Genomic DNA, 14,784 nt, shown 5'->3' on the forward strand with positions numbered 1-14,784 from the left:
GAGATGTAGCCAAAAGGCAGGCCCCTTGTGATTTAGAACATTCAAGGGATTGGAAGCCAGCTGCACTGTCCAAGGACAGGGACTGAATAACTTCTGGAACATTCACACCCAGTGGAATACTATGCATCCATTTAAAGTAGGCTCAAGAAGATGTTTTTATACCATGGGGAAATTCTTATATCACAATATTAGAGAAAAAAGAAAGAGCAACAAAAATAACACATATGGGATGGTGTCAACACCATAAAGAAATGCATACAGAGAGAAAAACTAGAAAGGAAACATGTAGAAACCTTAATAACTGTTGCCTCTGAGGACTCATGGGTGGTTGATTTTCTGGTTTTTACATTTCTTTCAACTGTGGGTTGCTCGCAATGACTATTTTGTAGCCAGAAAGGGAAAAGAAGAAAAGAAACAACCTAAAGGGAAGACATGAGACACAGGGAAGTGTTAGCATTTCTTAGACTTACCTTACAGTACTCATCAATCGGTATGAGGCGTTTGACGGCCACGTCCCGGATGTGGCTCCGTCGGAAGAGAATTTTGCCTGCAGGAGTGGAGAGCATACACGGCATTGTAAGGGGGCAATGACAAGTTCTCAGCAAACCTGGAGGGTGTGGATGTGGCTGCCTCTGGTAGGTCTGAGTGGTACCCAAATTCTGGCTTCCATTATCATCCCCTGCTGGATGTCCACAGGGCCTGAGTGACCCCATGCATTGTCCTCCAAAGCCCTGTTCACAGCTCAAATGCAAGGGCTTGAGGGAGTGGGGCCCAGGAAGCAAGTTTTGGTGAGATAAGGGAGGCTGGATCAATCCTGAGAAGGAAGGGGCTCCTACCAGATGAAGAAGAAAGGCCAGATCTGATAATCGAACTGTGCGGTTCTCAGAGGGGGTGAGCAGTAGAGTGGACAACCTAACAGCTCAGCCTCCTTTCCTCTTGTGTCCTCCTATGCCTAGTCTAGTCTTCCATTCTGCAAACACTCCACACTCTTTCATTATTCTGTGCCTTTCCCTCTGTCTGGAATACTTTTCTCATCCAACCTCACCCACCATCCCAGTTGAGAAACTTTTATCTACTTCAAATGGATTAAGAGTTCCTGTCTCTTTCTGATTGCACACACTATCGATTTATATCTTCTTCTTTCTTCATGGGGAAAGTCATGGGGCTCAGAACGTATAGGATTTGACTGGACCTTAATCAATTTTGTACCCTCACCACACGGCACTCATACTTGATGAATGCATAAAGGTGGATTTCACTTGCCAAGATGACAAATCCTTCCAATTGCTTCCCCAGTCAGCTGTGTGTAACAGAAGGGTTCCAAGCCTTCCGGCCTCACCAAAAACTAGTTGAGAATCAATCCACTACTTGTTTGGTGGTATCCTGAGCAGTGGTTGTGGTACCAGATCTTCCAGTGTGATGTGTGGGCAGGTAACAGGCAAAGACAAGTATAAAGATGATGAGGGTGTCTGGAAACATCCAAGATGCTAAAATGCTATCGATGAGGTTTGTTTAAAGCAAACTGGTGAGTTTCTGTGAGTCTAATAGGGGAGTGGGGAGATGGTGGCCAAGTGCATGCACTGACCATTAAGACGGCTTGGCCTCACCATTCTGGACCTGTCACACAGGCAGGGGGCAGGAAAATCAGAAATAAGACACCAAGGGGGGAGCCCAGCTTATGCAGAGTGCCAGGAGTCTCCAGGGGAAGGTCAAAGAGGAGGGCATAGGGAGACCACAGCTTTTCCAACAGCAAAGTATGGAGAGCTTCTGGTCAGAGGAGGCAGGTCAAGGAGAGCAATTCGGGTCCCAAGGCGGCAGGGCAAGGAGAGATCAACCAGTGCTCCAACATGGCTCTGGTGAGGCCGCCATCTCCAAAGATCAAGCTTGAGTGAGCAGGAACAGGATGGTAGGAAAGGTCCAAAGGAGGGGCCCCTGAGTGGCTCAGTCATTAACCATCTGCCTTCGGCTCAGGTCACGGTCCCAGAGTCCTGGGATGGAGCCCTCCATTGGGTCCCTGCTCAGCAGGAAGCCTGCTTCTCCCTCTCCCACTCCCCCTGCTTGTGTTTTCTCGCTGTCTCTCTGTCAAATAAATTAAAAAAAAAAAAAAAAAAAAAAAAAGGTCCAAAGGAGTTTTCATAAGATAGAATTGAAAGGGATGATGGGAAACAGCCTATTGACTCCAAGATCTGCAATGCAAGCTGGTTAGGGAGATTTGCACCCAAAAGCCAATGTGGTTAATCTAACACTTAACATAATCTGATCACTGGCTCTTGGGCGAAAGGGCACAATTAGGAAATTAGGTAGATATGGTCAACCTAATGGTGAAGGTTTTCTTTTTTCTGCTTAATTTCTACCACTTAAAAAGAAAACAATAACCCACAGTGAGATAAAATACATATTCCTCATATTCTTTAATGGCAAAGTCTCCTTTGCTTATTATGGTGATCGTTTTAATTCTGCTTATGAGTCAGTCAAACTTCTGACCACCATGTTTATTAGAAAGGAAAAAGCTAAACAAAACGCATCACAGGATTCAAAGTGCTTGTCTCCAAGGGGTGGAAGACAGAGCCTTTTTGTTTTCTTCTTTGACTTTGACTTTCCCCAAATTTCCTACCATAAACACGTATTGCTTCTGAAATCAGAAAGTTTTCATGCCGTGTACCATAAAAAAGCAAATTACGCAGCCAAGTAAGTGGGGAGGGTTTACAACCTGATGTACCTGGTTTTATTCAGTCGATAGGTACCGTGAGCCCTCGATGGGCCAGCACAGGGGGCCGGCCCTCTTGACACGGTCAGTGTTTCCCAACAGGGAGGGACCCTGTTGACATTCCGGGTGGGGCAGTCCTTCCCACTGTGGGAGTCCCCCACCCTGCAGGATGTTTAGGATCCCTGGACCATCCCCATTCCACCCCCAGTCATTGTGATAATCAAATTACCACCCTCGTGGGTGGGACTGTTCGAAGTTTAGAACCTCTAGGAGAATCCTGAGCCTTTAGGAAAAACAAGGAATGCCTGCCTGAAGAGAAATCTCCCACAGTAAATGCTTCCTGCCTCTAATCTGTTTCTCAGAATTGGAGAGGAGTCCCTACCAAAAACATTTTGGTCCCATTTTGATATAATGTCCCCTTCTATAAATCAGAGGAAGGGTGGGGAGTGGGGTGTTCAGGCCTCTTACTGGGGAGGCTGTGACCCAACTCAAACAATTCACAATAGGCACAGTGCACGCACCGGCCCATGGGAACAGCACAGGCTAGGTCCTGGAGTCACCACCGACGAAGAGAATTCACTCAAGGCCCAGCCTGCAGGGGCTGAAAGAGAAGGATGGAGAACTCCGGCACCTTCAAGGTCTCCTGGGGGTGTGACATGACAATAAAAGCACCATTCCTCTCCCCGAATGGCCTAGGAGTCTCCGGGCATATGGCAGATGCCCTGCCAACGAGGGGGACAGGAAGCCCTGTGGTGGCACCTGCCGGGGAGGCCACAGGCACTGTAGTCAGCCAATCCAGGGTGACTGTGCTGCCTTGGGAAATGCATTTACCTCCCAGAGCCTCAGTCTCCTCATCTGTAAAATGGGAGAGCAGTCCTTATTTCTTAGTAGTAACCTCCAGGACTCACCCAGCACAGGGCTTCGCCCTTCCTAGGTGCTCATAAAAGAGTAATCACTTTTTGTTTTGTTTTGCTTAAATGGGTTATATGATACTGACTCATACTCTGCAATTAAGAGCACACGTTCTTTCCTCAACCTGCGGCTTGGTTTCTCAAGACTTGCCTCTGATAGGCTAATTCATCATCCATCTGCAGCAGACCTGGAGCCCGGCTCAGGCCCTGGGCTGTGGGGCAGAACCATGTGGCCAGTACCTCCTTGGCTGGGGGCTCTGAGTGAAATGCCAACGGGGGCAATGGCCCTTTATCTGTGCCTCATGGGTTTCTGTGTGAGTTGTGGGGAAGGAGGGTGAGCCTTCCCTGGCAGGCCAGCCCTCCTGGAGTGGAAAGGGTGCTAGGCGGAGAGCATAGCCTTTGGTGGGAACGGGCAGGCTTTTGTTTTCCAGTGGTGGAAGGCCAAACTGTAAGTCTTATTTTTCAAGCCGCATCCTCTGCCAAGTTGGCTTCCCCAGCTCTTGCTCGGATGGAAAATTGTACAGGGCTGCTTCACCCTCCCCCTGCCTTTGTGCTAACAAGAGACTTGCTTTTGTTCTGCTGACGCGGCAGTCTTGGCAGAAAACGGACCCCTAGGAGAGGGGATGTGCCTCCCTGTGTTCAGCTTTTTCCCTGCCCTTGGCCTTGGCCTCAAGGAAGAGCTAAGAGGTGGGCCATGAAGGGATGCTCTAGGGGTCCTGGGGCCCAACCACACCTCTCTGAGCAGCAAGTGGGTGCCCCAAGCAGGGAAAATGGGGCTGAGTCTCTGAGAAGAGCATTTTCATAAATTCGTGGGTGGAAAAGGATTCCGTAACCATGAAAGTTTTCAGGGGCTTGGGAGAGTCCTTCCCTGTGCTGGGAAGTTTTTTCACAGCTGGCTTTTGTCTTTCATCCAGTAAAGAGTTATAACTCACTGCTTTCCTTTCCTTCCTTGAAGAAAAAAACCTACGTTTGGGGTCCAGTTCAACTGGAATATTCAGATTGATCATTTAAGTATGACCCTAAAATATGAATACCAAGAAATTCCCAAGGAATGTCCCAGGATCCCATTTCTGACTTTTGCAGAGAACCCACTATGTGCCAGGGAGAGAAGCTTTGTAAAGCGGGAGTCATTGTCCCATTTTACAGATGGAGAAATTGAGGCTTGGGGGCAGGGGGTTGTCATCTGTGTGAAGTCACAGAACTGGGTCTGTTCAACTCCAAAGCATAAGCTCTGGAGCCCTGCTAGTTGGCTGTTGCATTGGTACACTGGGTTTTCTCCAATAGGAAACAAAAATTCTAGTATGACTGCACACTTTCTCCGTGGAAGAACTAAAAATATTAGTTTTTTTAGGCAAATGGTTCTCCCAGTACATGGGGCCTGGCAAATACATCTACCCTGTCTCTAAATCCACTCAGTGATGCCAATATCTGGAAGAACCACTCGACGTGCTGATGGCAGAACCCTGGAGTAGGGAGGAGAGAGTGGGCTCCTGGGGGACTCAGGGAGTCCCCCTCCTCTCAGGACCTGCTCCCTTGTCTGCAAAATGGAAAAGATCTAAAGGGCACTTCCAGCTCTAAATATTTGTGATTTAGGGCGACTATCAATTTGCTGATTATCTGTACATAAAAATAATAGTAAGTGCTTGACTGCTGCTAGTTATGTGCCACTTAGCACCTAGCCAATCCTCACAACAACTCTATTATTTAAGTATCACTATTATCTATAATTTGCAAATGAAGAATGAAACTCTGTGTGCTTACATAATTTACCGGAGTAACAGTGGATGAGCGGGGGGCACTGGGATTTGAACCTGGGCTGTTTGACTTCAGGCATGAATTTTGGAGCCAGCCAAAGCTGTGTCTGAAGCACAGCTCTGCTATTTGTGCAAATGATTATAATTTCTCTGAGCCTCAATTTCCTCATCTGTAAAATGGGCACAGGGTTGTTCTGAAGACTAAACAAGGTAATGAATGCAAAGCACTTAGCCCCGTGACTGGCCTACAGTAGACATCCAATATTATTACTTGAGGTAATAACTCTGGTTTGGGTAGCCTGTTTTTTGGAGCTGAAGCCTTAATACTATTCCTTTGGTAAGGAATTTTTTTTGGGGGAAAGAAACACTTAATGTCTGAAGTGCAGGGATCAGCCATGAGGGTATTAACTCCTCTATAGTGCCTGGAGGAGTGCCTGGCACTCAGAAGGTGCTTGGGAGCTGTGGCAAATAGGCAGGCAGATTTCTAAAATGGACCCCCAAAGATGTCCCATCGTCATCCCCAGAGCCCCAGAGCCTATACATATGATGAGATCTCACTCCTGGGATCATGTTACGACATATGCCACAGTTCTATTTAAGAGAGGGAAATTATCCTGGATTAGCTAGGTAGGTATAACGTGATCACAGGAGCCCTTAAAAGCAAACAGCTTTCTCCAACAGGTGGCAGAAGGGGAAGTCAGAGAGATTCAAAGCACGGGAAAGATTCAATGCCCCACCGCCAGCTTGAAGATGGATAAGGAACGCAGTCAGCCTCTGGAAGCTGAGGGGTCCCTGGCTAAGAGCCAGCAAGGAAACATGTATTCTACTTCCATAGCTGCAAGGAATTGAATTCTGCCAACAACCTGAATGAGGCTGGAAGTGGATTCTTCCCTAATCCTCCAGGTAAGAGCCCAGCCTGGCCAAGATGATGACTTCTGCCTTGGGAGACTCTGACCAAAGAACCCAGCAGCACCTGCCTGGACTTCCTACCAACTGAACTTGAGGTAATAAATGAGGGTGGTTTTAAGCTGCTAAATTGGTGTGAATTCATGACATGGCAATGGCAAAGTAATACTGCAGCCATAACAAGGATGCCACTCACTACAAAAGCTTTATGAGCTCTAATTATTCCCACTGTAGAGACAGAAAAAACTGAGGATCCTGGAGGTGAAGCATCTTGCCTAAGAAGATGGTGTAGCATCTAACCCCAAAGCCCATATTCTTAGGCACTAATTTCTACAAACGGCTGGGACTCTGGTCATTAGGACAATGCCCCAGGAAGCTGAACTGAGAGATGTGGGGGCTATCCTGGATCCCCCAGAGCCCCTTCTAATAGCATGTGTCTCACCCACCTGGCAGAAAGGGAATGATCCGCTGTTTGGGATCCTTCTGTCCTCCTTCCATGGGAAATTTGTCCAACATCTGCATCTAAACAGGGGGAGAATAGCAAAAACGGAAGCCTTTAATATGATAAATGCATTTCTGACATTTTAAGGGAATTATGTGAAATATGTGATTTGATATATAAAGGCTCACTGTGTTCAGCTTTTCAGAAACCCAGACTAATGGGAGGAAGGCAATGTCAACTGGACCTAGGATCTCCATGAAAACAATTCTCTCTGTTCACAGCCGCCAGCCATATCAGTGAAGGCTCAGAGCTGGGAGAGACCACTGTCAGTTTTCCTGGGGGTCTCCAGCCACAGGACCTGAAATGTGAACAAAACCCCCAGAGCCACCAGAATTCCACTGACAGCAGGTCAATCTGTTTCCCAAGAATTGCAGGTTTCGTCAGGTAACAAACCACTGGGACTCAATTAATCTGGTTAGGTCTATGCCTGTGAGATCATTACACTCCCCTGCCACACTAAGGTTCCCCAGGCTGGCCCAACAGCCCCGCTCTGTGCTGGGTACATGGGGTTCGGAGACAAAAAGACTCGAAGTCTAGAGAGACGGAAGAGGAAATAAATCCTTCCAGGGTGGTGTAGGCTGCTGTAGGGGGGAGAAAGAACAGGGGCTGAGTCCCCAAACTGGAAACCTTTATTAGGGTGATAAACGCCTCTCCGATTTGATATACAAAATCCCAAGGACCTGTTGCTTGTGGTCTTGGGGAAGTGACAGACCCCAGGTCTCATCTTTAAGTTGACCATAATGATACCAACATGCAGTGTTACTTTATGGATTAAAGTGGGGCCGTGGTAGTGACCGAGGCTGTCATCAGATTTCTGGTTCTTCTCCTGAGCACACGGTAGATTTGTACGCCCCCAACCCCCTTGCAGTGGGATGTGGCCAGTTAAATGTGAGCAGAAGAGACATGTGTCACTTTGGGGTGGGAGAGTTATGACTGGTGCGTGATTCACCACCCCCACTTCTTTCTGCCATGTGACCGGCCACACTGCAGACAGTAGCTTCTCTGCCCTGGAGGGTCCGGGGTCCCCAACAAGCGCCGAGGGAGATGGACCCTTGCTGTACAGAGAGGCTCATCATAGCAGCACAGCCACCCTACTGGTACCTGGGCCCGGCATCCAAACAGGAAGGGAGTCTTGAGCCTCCCACGTGACGGCTGGAATGTGAAAAGCCTGCTCATCGCTTCTCCTCCAGCAGAAAGTCACCCTGGCATTCAAGATGCCCCTCTGCAGAAGGAAAGAAGCTCCGAATAGCCCTGGAGAAATAAGCACGGCTAGTGCGTAGGGGGAGGGAGGAGAGGTCTCAAGAGAAACAGGTTATCCGTGCCAGGCACGGACTAGATTCTTTAGACACATGCTCTCACTAAATCTTCCGAACACTCCTTCAAGGTGGACATGATCAGCCAGGAAACTGGAGCCCAAAGAGGGAAGAAATCGGCCACGGGCTTGCAGCCAGCAAGCGGCGCGGCCAGAGATGGAAGCCCGTGGCTTCTCTGCCGTCACACCAGCCACCTCAACAAAAACGGATTGCTCTGTGGGCCTGGGAGACAGGCGGGGGGCTCCCTGCCCCGTTGGTGCTGTCTTCTGTGATGCCCCTGGGGAGGCGGGTCCACCTCGGCTTGGCCGGCACCCTGATGGGCTGCCCAGAGGTCACGGTCTGATTTGTGGTTTCCCGTTGGCCCTACTCTGTGCTGCGTGGCAATGGGACATGCTTGGTCCACCGTCATTCAGCAACTGGAGAGCCCACAGCAGGCCTGCTGCAAAGGCGGGCTGCTTTCTTTGAATCCAGGAGCTTTCCGACTCTGGGACAAAGTAGGTACTCAATACCAACCGACCAAAGCAACGAAGGCAACTGAGTGGAACACTCTGGGAGACAGCTTCACGTGTTCGCTAAGTGCCCTGGTTAATACTATTCATGTCACTAATATTAAATAAGAATTAGTCACCACTCTAACAGTTGTTTGGCAGTTTACGGTTAGCAAGCCTTCGCATGCATGATTTGATCTGACCTTCACAGTAACTCTGTGATATAAATGTACACTCCCCATGTCCCAGATAGGAGAAACTGGGGAGCGGAGAGGGACAGCTGCTTGAGGTCACCCAGCTGAGTGGTGGTCCAGCCAGTTAAAGGACCTTAGTCGAAATCCCACTCTCTTTCCTTAAGGTCACTCTCAAAGGTGGCTTTGGAGGGTCATGCAAGCGTGAAAAATCAGCCTGAGATGAAGTAAGTTTAATATTCTGTGCACATGTGAACAGCATGCTTTCTTTTGAAAAGCGGGTGATCGATCAGTCTCAGCCACAGAGTCTTTTAGAGATGATAGGTTTTGCCTAATGCCATCTTTTTTGGTCCTTCTCAATTTTGTTAGGACAATGCTGGAACACCAATAACGGGAACTCAGGAGAAAAAAAAAAAAGTATGCACCAGTAATCCATCCACCTGACCATGCCCGTTCTCCCTTCTCCTGGCCTCCTTCTGAGCCTCTGTCTGAAGGAGGCCAGAGGAACAGTGTGTCTTAGGAAGTTACTCTCTCGTCCCTTGTCCTGACTTGCTTTTACCCAGACAAGCATGGCCCAAAGAGCTGAAGTGTCCTCTCAAGTGTTACTGATTGAGGCAGCAGACCCAGGTTTCATGCTGCAAAGTCTAACCACAGATGCCCTGGGGACCAGACAGTCCTGGGGTTACATCCTGATGCTTCCTCAGGCTAGCTGTGTGTCAGGGGCCAGCCTCCTTGCCCAGGGAGCCCGAGTCACCATCTGGGGAACAAGGACCACAGTCTGCTTGGCAGAGTCGCTATGTCCGTGAACGCCGAACGTGAGCCCTTTGGGGACATCCAGGTGCTCAACAACAGATCCCCTCTCTCCTGGCACTCCGCCCATAAAGAAGACATTATTCTAAAAGTTATTTGGGAATGATTTTTAGTAGTTTGTGAGGCTGTGTGTTTTAGAAATTGTGTTAAATATACTTAACATAAACTTTAGCATTTTGAACATACAAGGAGTGGCATTAAGCACATTCACATTGCTGTGCAACCATCACCACCATCCATCTCCAGAACCTCTTCATCATCCTAAACTGAAACTCTGTCCCCATTAAACACTAACTCCCTATTCTCTTCCCCCAGCCCCTGGCAACCACCATTCCACTTTCTATCTGTACAAATCTACCTGTTCTAGGTGCTACATGTCACGGAATCATGCAGTATGTGTCCGGTGTCTGGCTTATTTCGCTCAGCCTCACGTCTTCGAGGTTCATCCATGTTGTAGCAGGTGTCGGAATGTCCTTTCTTTTTAAGGCTGAATAACATTCCAGCACGAGGCTGTGTTTTAAGGTTAGCAAAACTCCTCAGGCTATCCAAGTGCCCTCAGGAGCCAGAGCTTGGTTGTCCAAAAGAACCTTCTGCTATAATGGCAATGTTCTATATCTGCACTGTCCCTTACTGTAGCCACTAGCCCTAGATGGAGCTCCAAGGCTGAGCACTTGAAACGTGGCTCCGGAGACGGAAGAATCGAACTTTTAATTTTATTTAACCCTTATTAATTTAAATAGCCTCACATGACTAGTGCCATGATCATAGACAGTGCAGGGCTGAACTATAACACCCATCCTCCTCATTTAGCTTTATCCAGTTTTATTTCACTTTCTTTTTTTTTTTTTTAAGATTTTATTTATTTATTTGAGAGAGAGAATGAGAGAGAGAGAGAGAGAGAGCACGAGAGGGGGAAGGTCAGAGGGAGAAGCAGGCTCCCTGCCGAGCAGGGACCCCGATGCGGGACTCGATCCAGGGACTCCAGGATCATGACCTGAGCCGAAGGCAGTCGCTTAACCAACTGAGCCACCCAGGCGCCCTATTTCACTTTCTTTATCACTCTGTCAATGGTAACAACAATCTAAGAGGACTATTTGCAAGGACAGGAGATCAGAGGCCTGTGAGCTATTTTGCTTTTGGTCTTAGTGTGTCCAGATTCATAGGCCACAAGCTGCTTCTATCCAGAGGGCTGTCATACTTGGCACCCACAGGCCACGTTCCAGACACTCTGTGGGGACCCCCGGACCCAGGCTGTCTGCAGCAGCAGGACCAGAGGCATGCCGGGCCAAGGCCAACTGTAGACTGCTCTCCTTGGAAACTAGAAAATCCATCCCTTCCCCCCAGATAATAAAAGGAAGTGGTGCTCGGGGTGAGGAGGACTGGAAACCGAGGAGGAAAGTGAGTCAGTCTGGGGGACGGGAAGGGAGAGGGAGCCACGTCAAGTGGCCACACTGCAGGCCTCCAAGGGGGATGAGGGAACACTCCATCAGCAGTTTTCAAGATCAGCTTGTGGGAGAGAGAAAGGAGACATGCTGTCCAAGGAAAACAGTGTGGCAGCTGGCGTGGAGGGCCACACGTGGTTTGTGTTAGTGGCAGACTGGACTTGGAGGGGTTTACTGCCTCAGTATCACAAAGCCTCCCGTCCCAGAAGAGCCAGAGAAGGCTGTGGAGACTGTCACGCACAGCTGCCGACAGGGTCGCTGGGAAGCCACGTGGTCCTTGGAGCAGGACGACATACCCGGGGCCGCGTGACCTGGCTCGCTGTCTTTGGAGATTCTGTCCCCTTGAGGAGCTGGTCCGGGGACATGTTAACATGCTCAGGTGTCCTGGTGGACATGCCACGTGGGGCCTGCCTCCCCTCCCGTCTCTCCACCTCGCTCTTCTCCCTGCGGCCCTTCGGTCCAAGTCAGCAGGTCCTCAGTCTGACTTTCTTACTGGTCTGCCTGCCCTTGGGCCTGCCCCAGCACCTGGTATGTGCTGGGTACCTGGCATACAACTGTGCAAAGAATGAATGAGTAAAAAAACAAAAAAAAGGTGGTTATCTGGTTTGGTCAGCCATGGAAAGCCCTCCCCTATTCTGCTGTCTAGGACAGGAGAAATCAGGTTCCAGGGGACAGCAACAGGACCTGGACTGGGATTCAGAGGCAGCTGACCAACACAATCTCGCTCCCTTCTCTTTCAGAAAACAAGAACTGCTGACTGTGTGGGAAAGGGCAGCTACGGTACTGTCTCAGCTACCCACCACCGAGATGACCACAGCTTTGCAGATGGGAGGGAGGAAAGACTCCATCAGGCGTGTACATGTGGGAGGCCCTGCGATTTCAGAAGACAGTGCCTGTGTGTGAGGACCCAGCCCGCCCGGACAGTACTCGGATAAATATGGCTGGCGGACTCCGAGGCCAGCTGCTGGCTAGGATCTTGCCGGGCAGCCTTCCCGGCTGGGCCAGGCCCGCCTGGGGAGTGGGAACCCTTCGGCTCTTCCACCCCACTACCTGCCCCCAGAAAAGATGAGAAGACACTCCCTTCCCTTTGGCCTCTGGGGTGGAGCACGGGGGCTTCCGGGCAGACACGCTCCAAAGCTCAGAAGTGCACTTGGGGCTGTCAAAGTCCCAGAGAGGGGACAGGCCAGTCCTGTCTCAGTCCCACTTGGAAACAGTGACTTCTGCTGTGTGCACTGGGACAGCCGCTCCCATCTCTGGATCTCGGTTCCCTTCTCTGGGGAGAAACGAAGGTGCAGATCCACATGCTGCCCCCGCTTTCCTTCAGCTCGGGGATGGGCTGCATCTAGAAACAGTGCCCCTTGAAAGCCCCCGTCCCTAGGAACAGCCCTTTCTGGGTCCCCACAGATGGAGTGTCCCTGTGTACAGGACACGTGTGATGGCACTTCTCCCCCGAGCTCCCTGCTGGGCAGAGTGACCCAGCTGGCCGTGTCCCCTGCCACCGGAATTCTGCCAGATGCCCAGCTAGAAATCCTGCCTCTACACCTTTGCACATGTGGTTTCCTCTTCATGAAAAGCCCTCCGTGCCGGCAGGTCAGCTCCTTCCTTCGGGTCAAGGTCCTGCTCAGATATCAGCTCCTCCAGAAGCACGCTCTGCCTGAGGCTCCCTGGCTGGGACAGAGGTCCCTCTCTGCACACCTGGGGTCTGGCTCAGCACATATTTAACTGTGCCTTCCGCCGGAGAAGCCCTGGTTCCACTGAAGACCATGATGCCAGCCTGGGGGGACACACTGGGCCAGTGGGAAACTCAGAGGGCAAAGGTCACGTGGCACAGTGTAGAGTGGACCCCTCCCACATCTGAGGTCTGTTTGTGAAGGGCCTGTGTTGTGCTCGGAGCAACCCTCTGCAGGACAGGCTCTGTCCACGTCTTAGTGGGAGTGCCCAACGGGCCTCTGAAGGCCAGCTCTAGGCAGAACTCTGAGGCAAATCTATCTTTGAACAGACAGCTGTAACGCCAGTGCTGGGCCTCAAGGAGGCTGGGGGGCTGAGTGGTTAGGAGCACGGGTTTCAGACTCAGCCATACCTGGGCCTGAATCCCAGCCATGCTGCTTCCGGGCACATGACTCTGCGTCTCCGAGCTTCTGCATCCCTGTCTGTGACTTTGGGCTTGTAAGTGAGGACTGAATGAGACGGCACAGAAAGTGGGCACCTGGCGCATTTCAGTAAATGCTCGCTGACCCCGTCACTGCATCACTCAACCAAACCCCATTTCCTCTAGGCACTGCCCTCAACGCTCTGCGTGTTCTGGCTGTCCCCACGCCCTGCTCGGATGCCAACTCCCTCTGGCACACTGGGATGGACTCTCCAGCGTGGGCCCCGGCTAGGGCAGAAAGGGAGGTTCAGAGAGGCCTGCCCAAGACCACATAGCTGGTAACACAGAGCTGGGACCTGACACCAGGTCTTCCCATTCCAAGCCCAGGGCTCTATCATCTGCACCCTCGTGTGAATGAGACACGAGGTCAGATGACCACTAGAAAGTGGCAGGCATGACGACCAGGGTCTGGCTGTTCTAAGCGTAAGAGGGTTAGGAAATCATACTGGAAGGTGAACTGTCATAAAGGGGACCTTCTCGCTGGTGACCGTGAGTCTCTTTTCCCACAAAGGAGCCTGAGGCATGCTCCTCCTTTCTACCCCAGGCAGCCTCTCTGTAGACTATTTCCTCTGCCTGAATGTCCTGCCCCTACCGGGAGGAGCATTTACTGTTTTCTGTCATCTACAGGCTATTTCTCCCTCTCTGGCGGTAGCTGTCTGATTCCTTCTGGGGAATCTTCTACTCCTCGTTAGTCTACACACATTCTACTCCAGTCCCCAGGCTGGCCCTGACTGGCCCAGCCACTGACCCAAGATGAACCAATGAGACTTTTGCTTAAATTGTTGGGGGTGTTCTTCTTTTTCCTGAAGCCACTGAGCTGACCTGTTGGATACAGCTTGGAGCTGTGGCCACACTACCACGCACCACCCTGCTTGGGCGCGGAGAACGCTAAGAAGTGGAGAAAGGCAGGTCCTCATTGACATTTTTGCCCCTGGATCCAGCCATACCTGAAGCCAAGGATGCTTAGACGTCTCAGTTACATTTAGCTAATCAATGTTCTTTTTGAGTAATCCATTTTGACTGGGTTTCTGTCATCTGCAACTAAAACAGTTCTGACTAAAACAAGATCTCACAGCCAGTAAGTGGCAGCATTTGGATCAAAGCCCAGGATCTTAACCACTCTATTAAACTGGCATCATCTCTTCCTCTAATCTTTATGCCAGTTCCTAGCAACAACCCACGCCCATCAATAATCCCAACAGCTGACATTTGCTCAGGGCTTGACAGCCCAGAAACTGCTCACACATACCACTTTTAAAAAAAAACAATTGAGATATACTTCATATACCATAAAATTCACCTTTTTAAAGTGTACAATTCAGTGGTTTTTAGTATATTCACAAGGCTGTGCAACCATGACCATCACCCGATTCCAGAACATTTTCATCACCCCCAAAAGATACCCAGTACCCACAAACAGCCTCTTCCCCTTTCCCCCTCCCCCCAGCTCCTGGCAACCACGAATCTGCTGGATCTACCTCTTCTGGACACACATCACCACTTTTTTTTTTTTTTTAAAGATTTTATTTATTTATTTGAGAGAGAGAATGAGAGAGAGAAAGCATGAGAGGGGGGAGGGTCAGAGGGAGAAGCAGACTCCCTGCCGAGCAG

The 14,784-nt window shown here is 50.1% G+C and overlaps 1 protein-coding gene across 1 annotated transcript in view; it reads right to left on the reverse strand.

The window, feature by feature from the left end:
* The window catches only part of SH3PXD2B (SH3 and PX domains 2B), a 100,303-nt gene that overhangs the window by 51,515 nt on the left and 34,004 nt on the right, over positions 1-14,784 (reverse strand). The window contains exons 3-4 of the mRNA XM_035014325.1: positions 6,725-6,800; positions 471-547 (exon numbers count right to left, since the gene is read on the reverse strand). Coding sequence (XP_034870216.1) covers positions 471-547; positions 6,725-6,800 — 153 coding nt within the window. The remainder of the gene's footprint in view (positions 1-470; positions 548-6,724; positions 6,801-14,784) is intronic.

This window comes from Mirounga leonina, unplaced genomic scaffold (assembly GCF_011800145.1).
Source record: "Mirounga leonina isolate KUSES-001 unplaced genomic scaffold, KU_Mleo_1.0 Mir_104, whole genome shotgun sequence".
Classification (NCBI taxonomy): Eukaryota; Metazoa; Chordata; class Mammalia; order Carnivora; family Phocidae; genus Mirounga; species Mirounga leonina.